The 27,457-nt window shown below is 17.5% G+C and overlaps 6 protein-coding genes across 6 annotated transcripts; 4 read left to right on the top strand and 2 right to left on the bottom strand.

Moving 5' to 3' along the window:
- Nucleotides 1–40: 40 nt before the first annotated feature.
- Nucleotides 41–1,729, bottom strand: PRELSG_1139100 (Zn2+ or Fe2+ permease, putative; the record flags this gene model as incomplete). Its single annotated transcript, XM_028677678.1, has 7 exons — nt 41–175; nt 289–353; nt 430–517; nt 630–748; nt 846–984; nt 1,094–1,145; nt 1,320–1,729. 7 exons carry the CDS (start codon nt 1,727–1,729, stop codon nt 41–43), a joined length of 1,008 nt encoding a protein of 335 aa, XP_028534043.1.
- Nucleotides 1,730–3,282: 1,553 nt separating this feature from the next.
- Nucleotides 3,283–4,690, top strand: PRELSG_1139000 (citrate synthase-like protein, putative; the record flags this gene model as incomplete). The annotated part of the gene is made up of 2 exons (XM_028677677.1): nt 3,283–3,472; nt 3,594–4,690. 2 exons carry the CDS (start codon nt 3,283–3,285, stop codon nt 4,688–4,690), a joined length of 1,287 nt encoding a protein of 428 aa, XP_028534042.1.
- Nucleotides 4,691–6,153: 1,463 nt separating this feature from the next.
- PRELSG_1138900 (conserved Plasmodium protein, unknown function) lies at nt 6,154–9,392 on the top strand (the record flags this gene model as incomplete). Its single annotated transcript, XM_028677676.1, has 2 exons — nt 6,154–9,083; nt 9,248–9,392. 2 exons carry the CDS (start codon nt 6,154–6,156, stop codon nt 9,390–9,392), a joined length of 3,075 nt encoding a protein of 1,024 aa, XP_028534041.1.
- Nucleotides 9,393–9,846: 454 nt separating this feature from the next.
- On the bottom strand, nt 9,847–11,448 carry CLS (mitochondrial cardiolipin synthase, putative; the record flags this gene model as incomplete). Its single annotated transcript, XM_028677675.1, has 1 exon — nt 9,847–11,448. One exon carries the CDS (start codon nt 11,446–11,448, stop codon nt 9,847–9,849), a length of 1,602 nt encoding a protein of 533 aa, XP_028534040.1.
- A 1,223-nt stretch (nt 11,449–12,671) lies between these two features.
- Nucleotides 12,672–16,761, top strand: PRELSG_1138700 (conserved Plasmodium protein, unknown function; the record flags this gene model as incomplete). Its single annotated transcript, XM_028677674.1, has 10 exons — nt 12,672–12,776; nt 12,884–12,992; nt 13,111–13,206; nt 13,345–13,497; nt 13,578–13,677; nt 13,753–13,900; nt 13,976–14,111; nt 14,219–14,385; nt 14,501–14,779; nt 14,857–16,761. The coding sequence occupies 10 exons, from the start codon at nt 12,672–12,674 to the stop codon at nt 16,759–16,761; spliced, it is 3,198 nt and encodes a 1,065-aa protein (XP_028534039.1).
- Nucleotides 16,762–17,425: 664 nt separating this feature from the next.
- PRELSG_1138500 (conserved Plasmodium protein, unknown function) lies at nt 17,426–27,297 on the top strand (the record flags this gene model as incomplete). The annotated part of the gene is made up of 5 exons (XM_028677673.1): nt 17,426–20,395; nt 20,821–21,120; nt 21,638–22,487; nt 22,618–27,140; nt 27,232–27,297. 5 exons carry the CDS (start codon nt 17,426–17,428, stop codon nt 27,295–27,297), a joined length of 8,709 nt encoding a protein of 2,902 aa, XP_028534038.1.
- Between the last annotated feature and the right edge of the window lie 160 nt (nt 27,298–27,457).

Here is a 27,457-nt window from a genome sequence, read left to right as displayed (position 1 = left end):
ATATATAATACTTTTTTATATTAAATTAATCTTTATATTTCTAATGTGTATGTGGAGAAAAATGAGCCATAAAGCATATTATTGAAAATGCAATAATACATGAAAAACAAAAACTAACCCATTTTGTAAATCTAACTTTTCTACTAAACTTTTCATTTATTTCATTTAATAATATCTAAAAAAAAAAAAGAATTATGTATATATAAATGAAAATTAATAATATATATATATATGGTAAAGCTTTTTCAAATATATATATATATCTTTTTTTTTTTTTTTATAATTTACTTCACATCCGATAAAAAGTAAAGTTCCTATAGAAATAGCATTAATTATGCAAGTTACCTTTTCTCCTATAAAAAAAAATTTATTAGTATAAGAAAATAAATCTGATCAAATAATATTACAAATTTTTAAAATAATTTGTACCAGCTGCTTGAACTAAATAACCTAAAACAATTCCCATTGGTGATGAAATTATAAATATTATTAATAAAATTGTCTTTAAACTGTTACTCTACAAAAAAAAAAATTAAAAATAAAATAAAATAAATAAAGTATCAAATTTACATATTAGAGTAGTATATTCATTTTAATTATTCAGTATATATTATTAAAAAAAAAATTACTAAATTATTTTGATTTAATGATATAGAAACTGTTATTCCCGCTATCCATTTATGAGATAAAATGCAAAATGAATTTATAAAAACATAATTTACTTGATCTGATGTTCCTACAACCATTCCTAAAAAAAAAAAAAAGTAATATAAAATAAAAAAAATATTATTGAATATAAAACATAAGAAATTTTTTTACACATAAACAATATATTTTTATCTTACCCTCAATGAAAGAATGAATAGCTAATGAGATTGTTAAGAAAAATGATTGCATAGTTAAGACTTGTAAAAATTCCCAAGAATTCTTTTTTGCAATATTATGACTTTCACAGGCATGAAGATATTGAGCTTCATTAATTATCTTTAAAAAAGTAAAAATAAAAATAAAAATAAATAATAAAGCAATAAAAATTCATATAATACAAATATAAAATATATTAAAGACGATTAAAAAGAAAATGTCTCATTACCACATTATGCATCTCTATGTTGTGAGAATTGTCGTTAGTTTTTACTAATTTGCTGCAGTAATATAAGAATATAATGAATCATAATAAAAATGAAATTAATATAGTACATAAATGAAAATAAATATTTTAAAAGAATATATATTTATATAAATAAAAATTGAAAAAAAAAAAATTTTTTTAGGATAATAATTTTTATTTCCTATATATATAATATATATTTTTTTACTTGATATAATTTTCATCAGGGATAACATTCTCATTTTCATGTAAAACACAACAAATGTGCCTATCTGTTGGGAGGACATATTCTAAAGCTAATTGCATACAAAACCCAATAAATACGAAAAAAAATATATAAAGAATTTTTATCTCTTTATCATATGAATTAAAAATTTTCATATCATCATGCTCAGTTACAACAAAAATAGTTTCTGGTAATAAATGGAACATTATAATTGAAAAAATAAAACCTGAACCAAAACAGTTCAAATTAGAAAGAATATTTTTTATTTTATTTTCATTTTGACTTTCATGCTTCTTTCCATATATTCCTATTAAATAAGGTATAAAGCATCCTGTTGTTGTAACTATAATAAAAATAAATATACAAATTATCTTTGCCAATAATATCTCCATATTCCCCAATATACTTATTTATACATATATACATATATGTATATATATATATATATATATATATATATATATATATATATATATATATATATATATATATATATATATATATTTGTCTCAATATTTTAAAAAGTTAAAACAAGAAATGAAATAAGAAATTCTAAATATATATGAACTTATTTTTATTTTTCTTCTATATATTAATCCCATTAACTTAACATCTCATAAGTTTTAATTCTTCTATAAAATATTGAAATTACAATTATATATCAAAACTAATAAAATAAACTGATTTATTAATAAATAATAAAATCAAAATAATAAAGTACAGTTAAAATAAAGGGATGATTATTTCTATAATATACAGAAATAAATACTTATTATCATTCTTTATAATTTATCTTATAAAAACATTTTTATTTTTCATAATTTAATAACAAAAAATATTATATCTAAATTATAAAAAAATAATAAAAATTAAAATATATAATTAAAAAACATTATAAAAAAAAAAATGCTACAAATTATTCTCTTTTTCTGTAATTTTTTAAAAAATAAAAATTTGAAACAATTTTATTATAAAATTATTATAAAAAATTTTTTTAATTAAAAATATTGAAATAAAAAATTAAAATATATATATATATATATATGTATATTTTTTTTCGCTTGTATATAATATATACGTACGAATACCTATATATTCATAAAAAATAAAAGAATTATTTATTTTTTTTTTTTTTTACTTTTTTTATTGTTTTATGTAACTAATGATTTTACAACAACAAAATAAGTAAAAAAGGTTAAAAAGAGAAAAAATAAAAAAATTAATATAAAATAAAATAAGAAACACATAATGAAATAATTTTCTATAAAGTTCTAAGAACTAAAAAGATGATAAATATATAAAATAGGTTAAGAACAACAATTCATTAATTAGAGGAGAGAAAAAAAAAAACTTAATGTTTTTACATATATATATATATATATATATATATAACTAAAAATGAATATTATGTATAGCCTCTAGTTTCTTAAAAAAAAATTAAGAAACATGTATGTTAATATTTAAAAAAATATATGAAAAATGTAATAATAAATACATATATATATATATCTTAATATAAAATCTAGATACATGAAGAAAATATAATATTAAAAAATAATTAAAAAGGAAAAAAGGTTTTATTAAATAATGTTAAAGACTAAAAAAAAAAAATAATGAATATAATTTTATTTTCATATTTTTCATTTATAAATAAATTTGTAAGATATATATATAAATATATATATATATATATATATTTATTTATTTTTTTTTTTTTTTTTATTTACTGCATGTGTTTTATTTTTTTATTCTATTTTTTCAATATTTTTTGAGTTCAAATATAAAATTTTTTTTAATTCTTTGTTAGATTTTATATATAACGAATAAATGTATTATTAATTTTTTTTACAAATATGTAATAATATTATATATATATAATTTTTGTCTATACTCATTTGAACTTTATTTTTTAGTTCACTTTTTTGTAAAATACAATATTAGTACAATGAATAGTTTAAAAAGAAAATTGTCTATATTTTCTTTAAAGCAAAATAAATATCATTTTTTAAAAAATTCTTTTTTTTTTGAAAAAAAGTATTTATCTTTTAATAAGAACCATGAAAAAATAAAAAAAGAAAGTGATCAAACTCTCCCTCATATTATGTTAGAAACTGAAATTTTTTTTGAATTTAAAGGTAGTTAAAAAAAAAAATAATCTTTTTTCTTGTATATATATATATATATATATATTTTTTTCCTTGATAAATATTTAATAATGTGTCCAAATTTTCGTAAAAGTACATAAAATAATAATAGAAATTTTTTATAGGGGGTTCAATATATGTGATTTGTGTGAATTGTCCACTTTTGATGAAATTATTTTCTTATTATTATATGGAAGATTACCTAATTTAAAAGAATTAAATGAAAAAAAAAATTATTTTGAAAACGTATTTAAAAATTTTGATGGAAAAAAAATCTTAAAAGTAAATGAAATTTTTGAAAATTCTAATTTGTTAGAATTAATAAGGATATGCATGCTTAATTTTTCTTTACACGAAAAAAATAATAATGATATTAATTTAAGTTATTATAAAGTATTAGCATGTTCTTTAAGATTAATAACGCTTTTTTATACTAATAAAAAGGATTATTCAGAAATTTATGAAAAAAAGTTTGATAATTTTTGTTCAATTTTTATTGAAAATTGTTCTGCTAAATGGAAAATTAGAAAAAAGGGTAATGAAAAGATTGCTTGTGAAAAAGAAAAACTAAACGAAAATGAAAACAAAATTAAAAAAGAAAAAATAAAATTGTTAAATATCCTTTTAATATTGATAAGCGAGAATAATATTAATGAAAAAACTTATTTAATAAGAATGATGTCTAACATTGAAGATAATTATTTTAATATATGCTTATCTGCTGCTTCTTTTTACATAGATATCTTTAAAAAAATTAATTTTGATTTGTCACTTAAATCTTTTTTAAACTTTGATTTTTCTTCTATAGATAAAAATAAATATGAAATGCATAAAATAAGTAACATAAATTTCTTTTTTTATAGAAATTGTTTCTTTTTGAAAAAGAGCAATGTTTTAAAACAGTATTTAATGAATTATTGTTCAAACACTTCTCAATCAAGTTTAGACATTTTAAATCATTTTACTAAAATAGAAAATATTTTTTTAAAAAGAGAAAATAAATATGCTTCATCATATTATTATACTCTTTTAACTTTTTATTTATTAGATATTCCAATGGAGTTTTTATCAGTTTTATATTTTTTAGCAAGGTTATTGAGTTTTACTGCACATATAAATGAACAAAAAAAAAACAATAAAATTGTTAAATATTCAAGTGTATATATTGGTAATCCACATATAAAATATACTGATATTAATCTAAGGTAAAACGAAATTGATTTTTATAGAAGAAAAGAGCATGGAAATTGGTATAATTGAAAGACTTTTAAGAATGTGTATAATTTTTAATTTTTATCTTTTTTAAATATTATTTACATAAATAACAAATAATCATAAAAAAGAAAAAAAGTTAAAACTTTATTATATATTAATATAAAACTTTAAAATTAATTATCCATTATATTTATAATTTTTCATTCCTAATGTTTATGTATAAAATAAGAATTTTCAAAAAAATTTATTATATTATATACATTTTGAATTATCATATATTAAAAAATAAAATTAAAAAAAATTTAATTTGAAACTGCATTAAAACTGTATGTAGTAATTTAAAAGATTTACAAATATATATATTTTTTTTTTATTTTAATAATTCACATTAGTAATGAATTAAAATAATTAATTTTCAATGTTAATTTAAATAGTTATTTTATAAATAATTTATTTAAATATTTAAAATATATTATTTATATCATTTATTAAGACTAATTTAAATATTTATTTTAATTATTAATGTAATTTCGATAATTGTTTTTTTCATTGAAGTTGTTTAAGATTTTTAATAATTTAAATAAGGTTTCAAATTAAAGATGAAATAATTTTTTCATTTAAATCAGCTTATTTATTAATATCTTTGTTCTAGTAATTTTAAGTTTTTCATTATACAGATATAAAAACAAAAATAATAAAATGTGCACTTTTATATTTCTATAACAAAATTAAAGTTAAATATTTTTTTTTTTTTTTTCAAGTGTTGTTTTAAAACATGCAATGTATAAAATATAAGGCATCAAAGATATATGTAAAAGGCGAAATTTATTAAATTAAATTTTTCTATTACTTTAGCAGAATTTTTTTTTAATGAATTTCACAAGGATAATATAAAAAGTAGGAATACACAATAAAGTAATAATATAATAAAGATTATAAAATTCATATTGCATTTTTATTTATTTATTCTATTTGACAAATATTAAAATTTCATCTCTTAATATTTTTTGTAAGTATAAAAATATGAATTAATATATAATAAAAAGGATTTAATAAAACATATTAAACTAAAAAGAAAGCAGTTCTTAATTTATTTTATTTTTTTATTTTTCTCTTATTATTATTTTCTTGATTAATTTTAATTTGTCAAAATATGTGTAATTAAATTGAAAAATATATTTTTTAATATAATTTTTTTCTTTAAGAATGAAAATTTCAATAGAAATTTTGAAGTAAAATTCAAAAAAAAAATTTTATTTCAATAGTAATTATATTTATTTCTTATCATAATTTTTGGAAATTAAAATTCTCTCGTTTTTCTTTAATGGAGTTCATTACTATTTTTATTGAGGAAATAACATAAACTTCTTCTACTTTACATTTTTTCTATGTATATGTATTTTTTTTTTTTTCTTTAAATATATATATATATATATGCGTATTCTTTGCATAATACCATGTTTAAATTTTTATATGATATAGAATTAGCAAAAAATAAAATTTTTAATCAATTAAATATTGAATTAATAAATCAAAACAAAAAAAATGGTTCATTTTTTTTAGAAGAAAAACGAAATATGAACTGTGATTTAGTATCAGACACAGATATAATTTATGAGAAAAATGAATTAAGAAATAATGAAAATAAAAAAAAAGTAGAAAATGAAAAATATAATAACATATGTGACCTTAAAAAAAGTTACAATTCAGAATTAACTTCATTAAATCCTATTAAAAATAATGAAAATATCTTAATTAAATGTAACGAGACAATGTGTAATTCAATATTAAATGAACATAATATAAATATAAAAGAAAATTATAAATCTATTAAAGAAGAAAAAGAAGGTAGTATTTCATCAAATATAAAAAATAACAATACTACCAATAAAAATAATAAAAACGAAATGATGAAAAATATTTTAAAGAAAGAAAAAGCGAATGATAATATGTTTTTTTCAAGTGAAAACGCTAAAGAAGAAAATAACGATCAGTTGATTCTTTTTTGTTCACAACAGGAATATGAAAAAGGAGATGAAAAAGAAGATGAAACAAAAATAATAGCTCAAGAAAATAAAATTTTTGAAAATCTTAAAAAACAGAAAGAGAATATTGATATTAAAGACAATGAAAAAGTAAAAATAGAAGAAATAAACGAAAACATAAAAAAGGGACTTAATTGCAATAAAAAAGAAAATAGTTTTAACAAGGAAGATGAAGATTATATTGATGATAATAACGGTAATAATGAAAATGAAAATAATAAAAATAATTTAATAAGTAATAATGAAAAAAAAAATTGCATTAGCAGTAATAACATGAAGAAAAATAAAATTAGTGATATTAATAGAAATAATAATAATGGTAGTTTAGAAACAAGAGGTATGAAAGAAAATAAAAATTATTCTGTTTTCCCAGAAAATTATGAAATTAATAATAAAAATAATCAAGTTGACATAATGTTAAATATAAAAAATGAAGATTTAATTGAGCAAACAAATAATGATTATGAAAATTTAACAAATAAAAGCATAACAACAAAAAAAAAAAAGGAAATTGAAAAAAATAAGATTTCTAACAATTATGAAAAAGCTGTAACATTAAATAAAAAATTAAATAAAGTAAAAATAAATAAAGATGAAAATAAGAATTCTTTAAGTAAAAATGAAGATATTATTTCAAATGACGATAATAAAAATTGTGATATATTATATTATAACTGTGATTTAAAAAATGATGAAAAACAGCAGTTAAGAAAAAAAGACATTTCAATAGAAACTGATTTCTTTTTAAAAAAAAATGATTTAAATAGGTTTGAGGATGAGATAATTAAAAATATAAATCATAATTTGGTTAATGAAGAATATAGTACCATTATAGAAAATATAATATCATTAAAAAAACAGCATGATAATAGAAATGATAATAACATAGATTCCTTTAAATTATGTATTCAGAAACTATTTAAATTATTTATTGGTGATATAAATGATTTATTTAATAATATAATATATTGTAATAATGATTTAGATAATATGAAATACATTAATGATCTCAAAAAGAAGTATGTAAATGAAATAACTGATTTAAAAAAAAAAGAAAAAATGTTATCTGATATAAATGAAAGACAAACCAATCAATTATTACAATTGTCAGGTCAAATTTCTCATATAAAAAATGATTCAGAAAATTATGATAACAATTACTTAAATGAAAAATTTGAAAATCTGGAAATTGAAATAAAAAAATTAAAAGATGAAAAACAAAAATTACATAATTTATTACAAGATAAAATGATATATATGAAAAAAAACTTTGAGTTAAAGTGTTATATAAAAAGCTTAGAATCTTCAATAAATAAAAAATCTTTATTATGTGTATCACTAAAAAATGAAAAAAAAGTTCTTACAGAAAAATTAAAGAAGTATTATGAATACTTCCAACTAACAAAAGAAGATCTAAATATTTATAAAAGAACTTTTTATGATATTAAAAAAGATGAGAAAAAAATAAAAGAGAAATATACATCGTTTCTGAGAAATTATATGAATAAGCGCATTTTTAAATATAGCAAGGAGAAAAAAAAAATAAAAAAATTTTTTAAACAAAAAAAGGTTAAACTAAAATACATACGACTATTAAACAAGAAGAATGAAAAACTTACATTAAATAATGATGAAGCATTTTCTAAAAATAGTAATAAGAAAGTTTCTGATAATGATAATAGTAAAAATTTATATAACAATGATAATAATAAAAAAATTATTAATAGTAATAATAAAATTTTATTAAAGGATGACAAAATGTTAATAAGAAATGATAAAAAGTTAAGCATTGAAAACAATTTATTATTTAATAATTATGGACTTTCAATAAAAAATGATTATTTATCATCATTAGATAAAAGAAACGAAATGAATAAAAATTTAATAATTAATAAAGAAAATGATATAAAAGTAAAAAAAAAAAATCTTACAGATTATGAAAATAACGAAGAATTAATAAATAAAATAAATTATTATAAACTTCTTTTAGAAGAATATAAATACTTTTCTTTAAAAAGCAAAAATAGTACTAACACTCAGTTGAAAGAAATGAAAAAATTATTATCACAAGAAAAAAAAGAAAATGAAATGATACAAAAAAAATATGAATGTCTTTTAGATAAATTTCAAGATGCTAAAAAAGATAACACAATAAATAGTGAAATTAATGAATCACATCAAAACTTAAAAATAAAAGAGCTTTTAAATGAAATTAACGAATTAACGAAAGAAATAGAAAGGCTGAGAGAAGATCAATTATTACTACAAGAAGACGTAAACAATAAAAGTAAAATAATTTCTCATCTGATAAAAAAACATGCATTAAATGAAGAGCATTTTAGGTACTTTTAATTAAACAATTTATTTTACTTTATTTTTAACATATATATAATGTAAAATTCTAAAATTATTTTAGTCTTTCCATTTTTTTAAATGTTTATGTATATATATATATATATATATATATATATATATTTTGAAATATATAACTTTTCTTCTTTTACAGGTTAGATAAGAGCTTCAGCATTTTTAATAACAAATTAAATTATGAAGAAATGAAAAAAATAATGGAGGAAACTTTAATTGAAAATATTAGATTAAGAACAGATTTAATGATATTAGCTAAAAGTGTTAAAGAAAAAAAATCATGATTTCATAAATAATTAAGAAAAAAAACAAAAAAATATTATTATATTTAATAGTATTCCTCTTTTTAATTATTTTTTTATATTTAATTGTTGACCTTTGTTTTTATTTACCATTTTTTGTTTTTTTTTGTTTTTGTTTTTTGTTTTTTTGTTTTTTTTTTTTTTTTTTTTTTTTTTTTTTGTTTTGTTTTTTTTTTTTTATTTTATTTTATTTTATTTTATTTTTATTTTTTTTCTTTTCTGCTTTTGTTTTTGTTTTTTCCATATCGAAGACTAAAATTTTTGTGAATATGAATTACTTTTTTCTGATTTAAAATAATAGTTTAAGAAGTTATTTAATTTTTATTATTAATAAAAGCAGTAAATTTTATAAGAGTGTGTATATATATAGATGTACAATACCTATTTATTTTTAAGGATATTTTTTTATAACTTTTCTTTATCTAATATTTTTTTTCTAAACTCCCCACATCATGTTTAAAGATATATTTTGAATGCAATTATCATTTAAATATTTATTTATTAAAGCTTTTCTTAGAATCGTTTTTTTGCTATTATTAGATAATCCATCAAAGATATTTCTTCCTGATAACTTTCCAAGGTGATAAGCACAATAACTCATAAGAATTTGAAAAACGTTTCTGTTTGTTATATGAGGTAAAGTAATTTCGATTGAATTATCTTTTATTTTATTTTGATGCTCTTTTATAAATTGATCACAAACTTTCTTATCAAAAATAGATATCATAACTTCTAAATTTCTTCTTGATGAGAACCTATCCCAATTAAATGATCCAATAGCACACCAAAGGTTGTCAACAACTAAATTTTTAGCATGACAATGTTTTTTTTGAAAAAAATAAAATTTATTAGTACCTCTATTTTTTTTCTTTTTATTTTGATGTATATTTTTTGGATTTCTTATAAAATTTTGATAATATAAATTTTTACGTAAATTTAAATAATTTATAAGAATTTTATTATATTCACCAGTTGAGTTTTTTTTATGAAATTTTTTTAAAAATTTTTTCATTATATAATAAGTAGCAGGGACATCACCATATACATCTGAATTCCCTGAAAAAAGGAAAGAAATATTAACTCCATTGGATAAAGCAGAAAATAAAGCTCTTCTTAAAAATCCAGGAGGCAGAAAATAGCTAGTAGTAATATAAATATTATATGCTGCATTTTTTATAATATAATCAAAGGTTAATTGAATAGATTTAACTTTTCTAAGAACATTAGATTCTAATACCTGTATAAAACAGGAATCGTCACTAAAATACATTTTTTGCTTTTCTATTGGATTCCTAATAATTGAACTTTTTGTCATTTTTAATGAATCAAGAAATACATCTGCCAAATCTTTTACTGATGGACCTTTAATTTTCATATGCAAATCATAATATTCTAAGCATTTACTTTTTTTTTCCCCATTCTCCTTTTTATCAAAATTTTCATTTGGTATTACATTTTCTGATACGTTCATTGAACCGCAGTAAGCACAGTTATCTGTTATAATTATTTTTCTATGATCTCGAAAAAAAATTGGTAACATATTTAGAAATGAATTTAAAAAAGTGTTAAAAAAGATAATGTTTACATTATTTTCTTTAAGCTTGTTTACCCATTTACTTTTCATTTTTAAACTTCCAATATAATCAATTAATAAAATTACATCACATCCTCTTTTTGATGCATTACATAAACTATTAACAATTATTTCAGCTAATCTTGAATCATCAAATATATATGATTCAAACCATACTCTTTTTTTACTTTTATCAATTGACCTTAATATATCACTAAATGCTGACAATCCATCATTATAAATTTTTACTTTATTTCCTTTGGAAACTTTTCCATATTTTTCTGAATTTTTTATTAAGATATCTCTCCATTTTTTTTTTAATTTTTCTTTTTCTTCTTTATCTTCAATTTTTAACTCTTCTACATTATCATTTACTAATTTATCAAAATTTACTTCTTCTGAATTATTTGTCTTCTTTTTTATAAATTTTTTATATAAATATGTTATTTTATCTATAATTCTCATATATATATATATTTATATAATTTAAATGTAAAATTTTTTATATATTTTAAAAACGGAAAAAAAAAAGGAAACCTTCAAAGTGAAAATGTTACATTATGCAATATGATTATTATTAATGAGAATATTTAAAAAAAAAATATATAGAAGTCTTTTATAACATAATATTAACACAAAAATTGAAAAAAAGAAAAGTTTAAAATAAATAGGAATTTATATGCTTCCTTTAAAATTTAATAAAAAATTTAAAAAAAAAAAAAAAAATCAGATTTTTTTAAAAAATGTATTTCTATAAACATACATTATTTAAAAAATAACACAAATATATATATATATATGATATGAAAGAAAGTAAAGCAGTTAATGCTATGAGATTAAAAGCAGAAGTTTTACGATATTATTAAAAAAAAAATATATATTTATAATAGTGATCCAATGATATTTTTATTAAAAATGATGATTCTGTTTTTTAAAAATAATTACACAATAATACAATTAACAAAAACTTACTGAAATTTTGAAATTTTGAAAGATATTTATCTCTTCAAATGTTAAAATGAAAAAACAACTTTATATTTAGCATGTGTTCTGTTTTACATTTTTATTTTTTTCAATGAAAATTTAAATTTATATACACAAAAACATTCATAATAATAAACAAAACATTTCTATATTATTTTATTTTCTTAAAACATGTAAAAAAAAAAATTATTTTATAAAAAAGATAATTATATAATTTTTTTTTTTTCTCTCTAAATATGCGTGAAATTATTGAAAAAAAACAATTTAAATAGTGCATTATAAATATTATGTATAAATGTATATAAATTTTTAGAATTCTCTAAAAAATTACTATTATATTTTCCTAATTAATATTTAGAAAAACATATTTATTATTTTTTTTTATTTTAAATTATTTAATTTTAAATAATTCTATTATAAAAAGATAGTTTTTTTTTTTTTTTAAGGATTAAGGTTTTTTTTTTTATAAATAATAGAAAAAAAGATAATAATAAATAATGTAAACATTAATATAACTAAAATTATATCATAAAATTTTTTTCTTTTTAATAAATGAATGATCAATAATTTTAATGATATATATATATTAAAAGGTTTTAAAATAAATAGTTAAACTTAAAATTATAGAAATAGACAAAATAATAATAAAATTCCTTTGTATACTAAAATATATATTAAATAGAAAAAAGAAATATTTTATTATAATGAAATACTTATTTTTTTGTCCGTTGATTCTAGTCTATTTTATAAAAATTACCACTTGCATTTATGATGATAATTTTGTTTTTACTTTCAAAAATGTGAAAAAAGTAAAAAATTAATTAAAAAAATAAAAAAATACATATATATTCTAAAAAATAGAATAATTTTAAAAAAATATCTAATAATTAAAAAAAAAAAAAAAATTATTTTAAAGGTAAATACAAGCAAAAGTCATATCAATAAATTTGAAATAGAAATGATTTTAACATTCAACATAAAAAAAAGTGCAAAAGAATTTTTTTTAGTTTCATTAATACCAGGAAGTAATTTTTCCATTACCTTCTTTTTTTTCTTCTATTAAATAAAGACTATTATGTTTCTATATATACAAATTCAAATATTTCTTTTTTTTTTTTTATAACTTTGATATAACTGTAAAAGGAAATTTACAAATTTTATCATTTAAAAAAGAAGATACTAATGTGATACAAGAAAACGTGGAATTTAACCTGAACAAGACAGAAATAAATGAAAAAGGAAAGATTTATCAAAAAAGAGAATAAAAAACATAGTTTCATAAATTTATTTACTTGCTTCATATATATATATACATTATACGTTTTTTTATATAACTATTTATATATATATATATATATCTTTTTTTTTATTTTTCAGACACATGCGATTATTTAATAACGTCCAAAATGTATTTGATAAAGTTATCAACTGATGAATTAAAGAAATTTAAAATATATAAATATCCTTTTAAAAATAAAGAGAATACAAAAAGTGTACCACCTGAATATGAATATTCAGAAAAATCTCTAAGTATATAAGTAACTTTTTTTTTGATACTAAGAATAATAATATTTCTTTTTTTTATTTCTTTTTTGTTATTTTTTTTCAAGAAAATTTCTTTTCAAATGAAGGAGTTATATATCCATCAAATTATTTTTTAAAAATTTCTGTTGAAATCTTAAAAGAAGGTTTAAATTCAGAGGGTGCTTGGTTAATTAATAATAAAATAAACTATCACTTAATTTTTAAATATATGCATGTATTTATGTAATTTCTTTTTTATAGGATTTTTTCTATTGCTGAAAAAAATAGTAGCAATACAGGAAATCAAGAATGCACAATTTATTATGACAAATTATCAGAAGTATTTTTACAGAAAAGTACTTATAACAATCTATTTTTATTATATTGTAACAGTACCACTAATGCAGAAGTATAAAAAAAAAATATACATATATATATATATATATATATATAACTATAATGCTTAAATTGTTTCATTTGAAAGATCTTAAACTTAGTTCCAGATTTAAGAAAAAATTTTGATATTCAGTTAAGCACAAGCAAAAAATTTTATGGTGCTCATAAGTCTACTTATACAGTTGAAATAAATTTTAATAAAATACAAACAACACTAAAAACAGGTTAATGATTAAATCAGATAGCTAAAAAAAAATATTTATATTTATATATATATATATATATATATATATATATATATATATATATATATATTCTTACATTTCTTAAGATAATGTAATGATAAGTATAAAATTACCAATGGATTTATGCTATTCTAATTCCTGTTTTAATATAAATTCTGAAAATCCATGCTTAAATATAAAACCGAATGTTTTTGAACAATGCACTTACATATTTAGAAGCTATGAGTTTATATTGAAATCAAAGAATAGTAAAGTATTTTTTATATTTTATAAATAATGATTTTTAAAATAATATATATATTATATATATATATATATATATATATATATATATATATATATATATATATATATTTTTATATTTTAAGGATATAAATAATAAACTAGAAATTTTTATTGAAAATATTAATAATCCTTTGCTAAATTTAGAAAGCGATAATAATTGGGTAATTCATATTTATACTGTTGATACGGTAAATTTCATAATCACTGATGAACATAAAAATATATTAGAAAAGGTATCACATGATATATGTTCAAAAAAATTTATAAACAAATTTATAAAAAAATATTCAGACAGTATTACTTGGATTAAATCTCATATGGCAATTGCATCTACACCTGAATTAACTCAACTTAAAGTAGAAGTAATATATTAAAAAAAAAAATAATAATTCTTTTATATAATTTTTTTATGATTATTTTACTTATTTTTTTTTTTAAGCCTATCAATAACTATGCATTGCTAGAAAACCCTCTTATTGTGCATCTGAGATTACTTTTTTTGGAAGAGCATGTTTTTAATAAATGTTTAATTGAATTAAAATCTATTCACAAATTTATATCAGTTATAACAAATAGTGAATATAGATTAAATGTTTATAATCATAGTTTATTATTACCTAGTTCTTCCTTTAAGCCGGTATTAGATGAAGAACATATAATAAAAATTGAAAAAGATACGGTGAGAAATAATGATACCATACACTTTGCAATAAATGTAAAGAAATATAGGAACCATGAATATTGGTATTTTACATTGTATTGTTTAAACAAAGAAAATAAATATATAAAGGAAGCACAATCATTATTTATTTATCCAATTGAAAATAAAAATGTGTATATGAGTGACTTATACTATAGAGAAAAGGATGATAATAAATATATTTTTTATATGAATATATTTGTTTTTGATGAAAAAGAATTAGAAATTAAACTATCCATTTTATCAGATATTGGGAATTCTAATATTGAGTTAAGTGAAACATGTGATGCACAAATATACACGTCTTGCTACAATTTAGTTTATCATGAATGCTCCAAAGAAGAAAAAAATATTATTTACCATATTAATTCATATAAATTAACAAATAAGCATTTTACTATATTATTTCCTTTAATAATTAAAAATAATGAAAAAAAATTGAATGTACAAGTTGAATTGGAAGCAAAATATAATCCTAGAAAAATAAAAAAAAAACTTGAATTAGAAGTAGATAAGATATTAAAAAATAATATGAAAACACCATGTATAAGCAATTTAATATACAAATTAAAAAAATATAAAAAATATGAATCTCATTTATTTCTTTTATTTAAAGCTGTTAATTGCGAAAAAATATTTGAACCTTTCTTAATTAATTCTCAAAATAATGAAAATTTTTATGCAAAAACAGACTTCTTAGATAACTATGAAAAGTTTACTTTTCAAAAAACATATAAGCAAACGTTTCCAATTAATCATGATTCTATATCACAAAAAATTTTTGATAAAAATATAATAAGAATTATTACAATAGTATTAATTGATGACTCTTTTTTAAATTCATTTAAAAAAAATGAGAGAGCATATTTTATTGAATTTTTAAAAAAAAATGTTTTCTTTCCTTATAATAAATATTATGTAGTCACTTACTCTAATAATAATTTACTAATAGAGTTATACAAGTATATTGATGCAGGAAATGTCAAAATTGATATAGTTCAAAAATCATCAGATATAGAAAATATTCTAGGAGCATTAGAAAAAACTATTTCATTTGCTGAGATGATAGTGAAGAAAGAAAAAATTTATATGACCAGTGAATATAGTATTTTAATATTAACTGATCTAAAGGGAATAACTTCAATTAAATCATCTACAAATGAATATGTTAAAAATTCTACTGACATAAATAAAAATATTTCTAGAATTTATGTAGTAGCTTTTGAAAAAGGAATTTATACTAATAATGATATATTTAATGAATCCATTCAAAATGTTAATGATATATATGTATATAAAAAAAATAAAAAAGAGGATATATATTTTTTCTCTTTTCATAAATATATAATTGATGAGCAATTATTGTTATATTATGCTAAAGCAATATTGCAGGATTACATTATTTTACATACACAGATTTATAAAACATCTTGGTATTTAATTGGAATATGTAGAAATAATGTAATAAAAAACAGTACAACAAAAAGGAAACTACATTTATATTATGTAGATAAAAATGTTAAAACTGTTAGTTATACTGTATCAAATGATGAAATTCGTAACGCTTTTGATAATTCATCTTTATCCTCTTTTCAAGATATGTGTAACATATTTACTCAGTTAGAACTACTAGGTTATAAGTAGTAGACTCATTTTTTCTCATGAAATAACACTTCACACTATTATAATAAAATTGAAGTGTAAAGATAGAAGAATACATTTTAAATATATATATCATATAAAAAAATTTATTCTTTATATATCTTTTTGTTAACAATTTTTATGTTATTTTTATATAAAAATAGTAATATTTATATTTCTCATAATAATTTTCTACTAACATTGATTGAAATTTTTTATAAGAAAAATGGTATATATTTATTTAAAAATAAAAAATAAAAAAATTAGCTCAAATTTATTTCTATTTTTGTGTCTATAAAAAAAAAAAGGAATAAATAAATTTTTTTTTTTTTTGTACTTTTATAATTTTTACAAAAATAAACTCTACAATATTCTTTTTTTTAATATTTCATCTTATTTTTTTGTGTAAATATATATTTTTTTTTTTTTTTTTTTATTATCTTAAAAAATGAAAGTTTTTTTTATTGAAATAATTGTATATATATTTTTTTTCTATTCTAAATTTTCCTATGAATTTAAATTAATTATTTCCTTATAATTTTATTCTTCAAAATTTATTTAATTTGAAAACATTTAGACGGCTCCTTAGAAATGTTCATATTTCACTTTTAACAACGATATATATATATTTTATAAAACTGCTGTTATATTTTTTTTTTTCTTCATTATGATTTTGTTTAAAAGAAATGCTGAATCCGTTTGTTTATGTAAATACAAAAACAAAGAATATTTAATTTTGGCAAAAATAATTGTTAAAAATAGTCCTAAAGAGAAAAAAGATTCATTTAAAGGAATATTAATAAAAAAATACAATAGTTCTAATTTTAAGTTAGAAAAAAAAAAAATTTCAAAATTTGTTGATATAATTGATTTTAACAATTATGATGAAAAAAAAAAAATCATTAAGATAAATGGCATGTTTTATTTTACTTCATTTAAAAAAGACAAATATAAAGAAACCATTTTATGCATAATTTTATCCTCGTTTTTTTTACTTTTCTTCTCTATAAAAAATTTAACATTTCTGCATTTTACAACATTAAAAGAAAACTACAGTGAGAGTTTTAAAGAAAATAGCATTTTTAATTGGTTTTTGATAAATAACAAAAAAGAATTTTTCAACTGTGTATTATTTATACAAAAGAAGAGACAAGAACTAGAAATTTACTTTTTATATGATTACATTAAAAGTAAAGGAGTAAGAGGATACAATAAATATTCTTTATTTTTTAGTGATTATTTAATTTGTATAGAAAAAATAAAATATATGAACAATAAGCATATTGAATCAGAAGGAGAAGAAAATTATATTCCTATAAATAGAAAAAATAACTTTTCAACCAAAAAGAAAAAAAAAAATATAAATATTCTTTCTTCAAAAATATATTCCAGTAATAGAAAAAGTGAAAATAATATTGAAGAGTTTTCAAAAAATAATAAACCAAATATTTTTCATAAGAGAAGATATTGTAAACATCATAAAAATGATAAATTTATCAAAAAAAGAATCATTAATTTAAATATAAAGTATAAAAAAAATCACAATAGAGAAAATTTACATAGTAACAATGGAAATGAAGGTATTAATTATTCAGAGAACATATACGAAAGTAAAAATAATAGAGAAAATATTAAATTAAAAAAGAGTAATAATAAAATTATCAAACAAATAAATACAAAAAAAAGTATTATTTCGTTTAGCACTGTCGAAATTTTAGAGGAGAATATATATTATGATCAAAAGAGCAAACAGTTAAAAAAAAAAGTAGATAAAGTAGAAAAAAAAAGTAGAAATTGTAACTTTATGAAAAAAAATAAAACAAAAAAAAATTCAGATAATTTAAGTTTAGAAAATGCTATATCTTATACAAAAGAAGAAAATAATACAATACATGATAAATTCATTTTAGATACACTAAAAAAAAAATTTTCTTCTGTTTGTATACACGGAGGTATTAAAAAAAAAAGTATAAAGAGTTTTAAAAAAAAAAAAAATTATTATAATTTATTTTTAGTTACGAAAAAATTGACTTTTTATGTATATAAATTATGTTGTTTCAGTTATATTTTTAAGTATTGTTATTGTGTTATTGATTTATCAAAAGATTATTTATACAATTTTCCTATATTAGGAAATAACACATTAGATATTTTTCTTAATAATAAATATAATTATCAAAACACTCAGAGTTATGATTATTTTAATTTGTCTAATGAAACTGTCCAAATTAAAAAAAACTTTTTTACGTGTAAACAATTAAAAAATAATATTTATGTATCTATATGTTTTAATAAAAACATTTTAGGAATAGCAAGTAGTAACGGAAAACTTTATTTTTATGAACTGTCATATATACAAGAAAAATTTATTTGCAATTTTTTACAAAAATGTGACTTTAATTTTTCTTTAATCTCATTTATATGGATAAAAAAACAAAAAAATAAATTTTTATTTACCGATAATTGTAATAAAATTTATATAGGTGAACTTATTTATAACAATACTAATAATACTTATTCTATTGCCATTTATAATTCTCATATAAAATTAAATGGAGATATATTTTTTACTTTACCTAATGAATTTTTTTGTAAAAAAAAAAAGTCTTTTGCTTGTTTTTTTTCTCTGAGTCCTTTCTTTTTAACTTTTTATTTTTCTAAAAACAAATTTTATATAATTATTTTAAATTTATATTCGAAATTTTTAAAGTATCCTTTCTATAAAATTTCTTCAGAATTATTTATTCATAATAATCAATTGTATGAATATAGAAATAGTCATATTTTTATTCATAGTATACTTAATAGGAATATTAATTTAGTAAGCATCATAGATATAATTAATAGAAAGAAGAAGTATTTTTTTCCATTATTACGTAAAAAAATATTAGAAAAAATAGAAAAAAAAAATAATGTAAATAAAAAGAAAAATTCAAGGAAACAAAAAATTCGAAGTTTTAATTATGAATTTTATAATAAAAAAAAAAATTCTCGAGAAATTCGTAACAATAATTTTTCTTTTGCTCTAATTAGTTGTTATATATCTATCAAAAAAAATTATCCAAATAAAATAATTAAAAACCATGAGGAAATGTTTGAATCAGATATTTTATTAATAAAAATTGAAAAAACATTTCAAATATTTTATATTTTTAAAAATTCATTAAATGCATGTTTTTTTAACCGTAGGCAAATTGTCTTACTAAAAAGAAATGTATTTTTAAATGAATGTAAAACAGAAGATATAAATATTTATTCTTCTCATTTGTTTATCTTCACAATTTATGATAATTGTATTTTAAATGAGACAAATAAATATATAAAACAAAAAGTTCAAAATGTTTTTACTCATTCAGTGTTCAATAATATCCTTTTTATGTGGTCTGCTGATAAGGGAGGTAAATTATTTTACACTTATTTAAAAAATTATAAAAATAATAATGATAAAGATTTAAAATTAAAAAGTATATTTAATGTAATTAAAAATAAAAATATTAGTATTCCTATTCAATCTATTCAATGGAAAAAATATAATAATACACAAATATCTCTTATAATATTAACACCTTATTATCTTATTATTTTTTTTATTAACAATTGCAAAAGTAATATAATTGTTATAGAAAAAATCATAAAAGTAAGAATTTTTTATTTTAATATTTTTTTTTTTTTTTTTTAGTTTATCAATTATAATTTCTTGTATATGAACATCTAAATATATAATTGTATAATTTTATAAATTATGTTGTAATTTTATCTTCTAATTTTTTTTCTATTTTAATAAAATATATATATATATATATATGTTTTATATTATTTCAATGTTTTTATATATGTGCGTAAAAGTGCATTTATAATGTTTGTTGAATTTTTCTATATTTAAGCTTATGCTTATTCTTTCTTCTTTTTTCATTTTTTATTCCATCTATATATCATGTGTAAATTATATAAATTTAAATTAATATATATTTTATCCTTTTTTCATTTTATATATAATAAAGATACATTTTTATGTTCATTTTAAATATTTATATAAATTATTTAAATATGAAAAATTTTTAGTTTGATTTTAGAAAAGTATTTGGTAACGGGATATTAATTGAAAGTTTGAAGATAAAAAAAAAAGAAAATTTGTTTGCTCTATCTACTTGTAATTGTATATATATATTTAGTTACAACGACTTTTATGAAAAAATTTATTTGAAAGCACTTAGAAGATTACAAAATAAAAAAATAAAGAAAAAAAAAAAACATTTAATTTTAAAAATATCTTCTAAATCTTTAACATACGTTATACTTCAACAAAATAATTATCCTTTATTAAATAAAATAAAGTCAAAAACTATATCAAAAACAGCAAAGGTAAAAAAGAATAATATATATAAAAAGATAAGAACAATTTAATAATATTTTATAGTAATATAACATTTTGTTTTTATCTACATAATATTTGATTAATATAACACATATTGTTACCCTCATGTGTAATCATTTTTTTTTTTTTCATTTCAGAAAAAATTCTGTATTATTATACTTGTATTTTATTATACAAAAATATGAATATATTTTTATTTATTATAATATATTAAAATTAAATTAATATATATATATATGATGAAACTTATAATTTTTTAAATCTTTTATTTTATTTCAAGTTATAAGAATAAAAAAATATTAAAATTTATCTTGTTATTATCAATTATTTTGTTCTATACATTTTTGTTATTCATATTATTCTATTATTTATTAGTTACTTTTTTATTCATTTTTCTCTTTTTTTTTTTTTTTCCTTCTCTATTTTACACATTTTTATATAATTGAATTATTACAATTTTTTTTGTTTGATTATTTTTATATTTTTTTTTCTTATTTTATGTAGAATATATCAAAGGAAAATATCGTCCAAGGAAAAGTAATAATAGGAAATAATTTATTAAATGAACTAGAAGAAAAGAAAAAAAAAATAAAAAAATATTTAGATAGAGTACATTATAAAAATTTAGTGCAAATTAAAAAAAAATTTCTGTTAATTATTTTAAAACAAAAAGTCAACTATCTTAGTGCTTATAAAAATAACAATATAAAACATTACAAAAAAGTTATTAAGTTTAAAGAACTATACAACTGTAAAAAAAGGAATAAAAATTATAAGATAAAAAAAAATGTATCAATTAGAACCAGTGATGGTTTTTTTTCATATGAACATATTTTTAAAGATTTGAATGCATATAAATGTAAAATAGCACAATTATATGAACCTTTTTTTGATAAAAATTATTTTTCAATAAGAACAAATTATATACAGAAACATGAGAGTTCTGACGAAGAATCACTTCTGAATTTCTTTTATAATACTTGGATAAATAACTTAAGTAAAAATACAAGAAAATCATTTGAAAATCATTTTGATAAGCCCCATTTTTCAAATTCTTTACTATTAGAGAGCATAGTAGAAAAAATGGAAAAAAAAAAAAAAAAAAAAAATTTTACATTTCAAAATTATTTTAAAAAATCTATGAATTCTACATGTAATTTTAGCAATAATTATAATGAAAATATAATTCACCAAAATAGGCCACAAATAAAAGAAACAAATAAAAAAAAGGAATATTGCATAAAACCCCTGGGGTTAGTTGTATATTATAGGTGTACAGAGGGAAGTAAAGATATTTTAAATGATGCATCTGGTTGCAATAGAACAGCAACACTAAAAAATTACAAAGAATCAAGTAATATTATTAAAAAAAAAATAAACATTATAAAAAAATTGTTATATCATTATCAAAAAAATGTTACAAAAGATTAAGTGAAAAAAAGAAAAAGTTATAATTTTCATTTTTTTTTTTTTTTTTTTTTAAGGTTCCGTATGGTTTTATAAATTAAAAAAAAACGAACTTTTAATTAATGAAGATAAATGGGGAAAAAAAATAAAAGAAAATTATTGTCTAAAATTAGGCGGTAAATCAAATTGTTATATTGAAATAAAATCAGATGACTGCTTAGAACTTTTAGGTGGTAGTTATAGTATGAATGAAAAAAGCATAGAAATAAAAAAAGAAATTCATAAAAATTTATTGAACGAAAATAACGAAGGTTTTACTTTTGAGATGTGGATAGGAATTAAAGAAGAATTTTTAAATAAACATAAATTTTCAAATAAAGATAAAAAAAAACATATTTGTTTAGTTCAAAAAGGGGAAAATGAATGGAATATAAATTTAATTATTGATAAGGATAAATGCTATTTTTTAATAAATTTCAAACAAAAAAAATATCAATTCGATCATTTTTCATTTGAATATTTAAGAAGTATTAAATTGAATAATTACTACTGGAGTAGTATATCTATTGTATTTAATTTAACCATTGATCTTATTTATGTAATTTTATCAGGAAATGATACTTATTTTTTGAATATGTGTAATAATTCTTATATAATTTTTTATAATAGTTTATTATATCCAACTAATTTTTTTATAGATAACAATAAAAAATTATCATTATATATAGGTATAAAACCAAGCGATGGTAACAAAAATGGTGATGAAGAAAACACTTTTATTCATAATGATAAAAATAAATTAATATCAAATAAAAATAAAAAATACTCCAAAGAATTCATTTCTTTTTTAATAACTGACATAAGATTATTTGCTACAAGTCGTTCAGCAGTTATTGTTATTAAAGAAAATAAGGCAATATTAACTGGTGATTTTGATTATGAAAAAAATAAAGAAGATATAAGAAATATTAAAATAAAAGATAAAAATGAGCTCAATAATACCCACACACATAAAATAGAACAGTTAATAGATGACTCAAAGAATAAAAAATCTTCATTTAACAGTTTTGATTCTTTCAATTTAGACAACACAAAAAAAGAAGTATATGATTATGATATATTATCAAATCATTCTAATGATAACAACAAAAAATGGAATAATAAAAATGAAGACGAATATAAAAAAGAAGAGAAAACAAATCAACTAAATAATGAGACGAAACTGAATAAGAATAAATGGGGTAAACTTATTCCTGAAATAAATAAAAAAGAAAACAATTTTTTTAAAATAAATGAGGAAGAAAAGGATATTAAAGATAAATTTAGTGAGTTTAATAATGAAATAGAAGAAATAAAAAAAAAATTTAATCAGATTAACGATGAAATAAAAGAAAAAGAAAAAGGAAAAGATGAAAGAATTATGATCAATAATGAGGAATTTTTTAAATTTGATTCTGAAAAAAGTAATGATTCTATAAATGATTTTTCTTATAATAAATTATCTTCTAATCAATCTTATTTATCCAATGAAAGTTTATATGAAAATAAAAATTGTAACAAAATTAATAGTAAAATTGAAGAGAAAAAATCAAATGAAATATCTTTTTCACTTAATTCCATTTCAAAGATTAATAAAAAAGAAAATTTAAGTGAAGAGAATTATAACATATTACAAACAGATAAAAATTCCAACAAAGAACAAAGAGAAAATAAGTTGAATTTCTTTGATGAAATAAATGAAGATAAAAAAAATAATGAACTGAATGCAAACGAAGAAAAATCATTTAATTATAATTTTTCTAAAAGTGATGAAGTAAATGATAAATTACTGAATTTTAATTTTTCTAATGATAATAATAATGATAAAGAAAATGGATATGAAAAAGACCCATGTGTATTTGATCAAAACAACACTTTTGAAACAAGAAAATATTCCTGTGATAAAAATGTTTCCCTTTTTGATGATATTCATAAGTATAACAAAAAAGATGCTAAATTAAAAAAAGTAATCAGTAAAGATTTAAAAAATGAAAATGAAATTAATTTAAAAAAAGAATCAAAAGAACATTATAATGAAAAATATATTAATATTATTCTTAATGAATTTAAAGATAAATTAAAAAATGAATTCTTTGATATTTATGTTGATAAAATTAAAAAGAAACTAAGTAATAGTAACATAAAAAAGGAAGAAACATTGGAAAATATTAAATATCAAAGCCAAAATGAAAGTGAAAATGAGAACGAAAACGAGAACGAAAAATTGACTATAAATTATATAAAAAGCAAATATCAAGAATTAGTTAAAAAAAAAGAATTTTTAGAAAAAAAAAAATCCTATGATAAAAAAAAAGAAGAATTAAAAAAGTTTAAAGAAAAATCGCAAATTGAAAAGGAAATGGATGATTATATAAAAGAGCATCAATTAATGAACGAATATTACATAAAAAAATATAAATACGATAGTGAAAACTCGTATAGAACAAATAGAAAAAGTGATGAATATGAAGAGGACATGAGTATGAGTTGGAATAATGAAAAAATTGCACATTTAAAAAATGACCAAAGCAATTTTATCAAAAAAAATAGTAACTCTATGAATTCAGATAAAAGTGATTTTTCTGTTTATAAAAAATATAAATTAAAAAATTTTAATGAAATTGATTTATCTTCTAGTGAAAATAATTGTGAAAAGAAAAAAAAAAGAAAAGAAAAAAAAAAAGAAAAAAAATGGAATAAAACAGATTTTATGTTTAACAATTGTAAAAAAATTAATGAAGAAACTATAAAATATGAAGAGAGTAAAAGTAATGAAATTAGTATTCTTTCAGATATAAAGAATGAAAAAAAAGAAGAAAAAAAGCAAAAAGAGAAAAAAGTTAGAGATAATATATTTTCTTTTTCATTTGAAAATACTAAAAAAAAACATATAGATGAATTAGACAACTATAAAAGAAATTTAAAAAACGGAAATGGAATTGATACAAGCCTTAATAATTTAATGAATAGTAAAAATATAGAAGAAAATATAATGAAAAAAGAAAAAGATAACGATAATACAATAAATCAAGAGGATATAAATATTGGTAAAAAATATTATAAATATATTTGCCCTTTAACACCATATGAACTATTTATTATTAAACATTTCTTTAAAAATGGAATAAATTTGGAATTAAAAGAATTCAGAAATAAAAGTTATCTGTCTAGTCCAATGAATACTATTTCAAAATATATATCAAGAAATCCTAATAATGTAAGATATATAAAATATAAGATTTTTCTAATGAAATCATTACTTAAAATTAGTTTAAAATATATTATAGAAAAAAAATATACAAAAGCTTTAAAAGGATGTATTAAAAATGGAGAATATATAAAAAATTTTATTAGAAGTTATTGTATTTTAAAAACTAGAAAAATAAAAAATGATCACAAATATTTTGAGTTTTATCTAAATTTAGAGAATGTACATTTTACAATGAATGAATTAAAAAATATTTTAAAAAGTAACGTAAGAAATATTATTATCTGTAAGATTTTAATATTAATTAATGAGTACAAGCATTATAAATATATAGAAAATTCTTCTTTAATTTTGATATTATACTCTATTTTGTGTAGAATAATAGTAAATAAAAAGTTACTGAACTATGTTTTAAAAAAATTTATGTTACATTTATTTATAAGAGGCTGTTTATTTTATGTTCAAAAGATTTGCGAATTTTTTTTTTTAATTTTTCCTTATGAAAAAAATAATTTAATCATATCTGAATTATATGAGCTTTCAAAAAATTCTTTTCTAAGATATTCTACATTTTACAATGGTAATAAATTTGCATTAATAAACGATTATCATTTAAATTTTGAGAATTGTATAAAAGAATTTTCTCCTGAGTGGGGTTATTACATTTATACTACAAGCAACTTCAATATATTTTCTTCCAATATTAAATTTAACGGCTTTTTAAAAAAAAATCTTGATTTTTCTTTGATTTCAGAAGAAAAATATGAATTTTTACTTCATACGAATTCCCCAATTGCTAATAATATCAAAACTTTCAGTAGTATTGATAAAAGTAGTAGTAATAACAATGAGAATAATAAAAATAATAATAACCGTAGAGACAGCAGTAATATATTACAAAATCATTCGAATTTAGACAATATAAAAACATTATTAAAAGTGAATAAATATAGCCAAAAAACTTCCTTACTTAATTATTTATTAAATTATGAAAAAAAAAAAAGGAATTATTATATTATTGATGATAGTTTAAAGCATATTGAGTTTAGTAGAAAAAAGACAAATTATAATTTAGAAAAAAAAGTTCAACTCGAAAATCGAAACTTTTCGAAAGATAAACAATTAGATCACCTTATGGACAAAGTTACTCATGATGATTATTTGGATTTATCTAAATATTCTTATAAAAATATATATCTTTTAGGTAATTGCCCCTATTGTAATAATGTTTTTAATTTTTTTACAAGATCTTGTAATATTTGCCAACGATTTGTCCATATATGTTATTATTTTTTTATTTACTGCACATATAAATACCATTGTAAATTATGTGATGCAACCTATTCTGAAAAGGTAATAAACGTACTTTAAAAGAAAAACAAAAAATAAAACAAAATTTCTAAAATGTAAAAATATCGTTTTTTTTTTTTTTTTTTTTTTGAAGTGTCTAGAAAAATTTAAAAATGGTTTTAATTGTTTCTATTGCGGTCTTTTTTTCATAAGTAAATAAATATATATATACTTTTTAATATCATGAATATGAATTCCTTTTTTTCTACTTTTTTTTAAATAAAAATATTTACATAACTTATTTTAATATAAAATCTCTTTATTTACAATATTATACTTTTATTTATATTTCATTTTTTAAATATTTTATTTGATTTAAT

This window comes from Plasmodium relictum, assembly GCF_900005765.1.
Source record: "Plasmodium relictum strain SGS1 genome assembly, chromosome: 11".
Classification (NCBI taxonomy): domain Eukaryota; phylum Apicomplexa; class Aconoidasida; order Haemosporida; family Plasmodiidae; genus Plasmodium; species Plasmodium relictum.
Note: the sequence above shows the minus strand (reverse complement) of the source record. Positions and strands in the feature narration are given on the sequence as shown.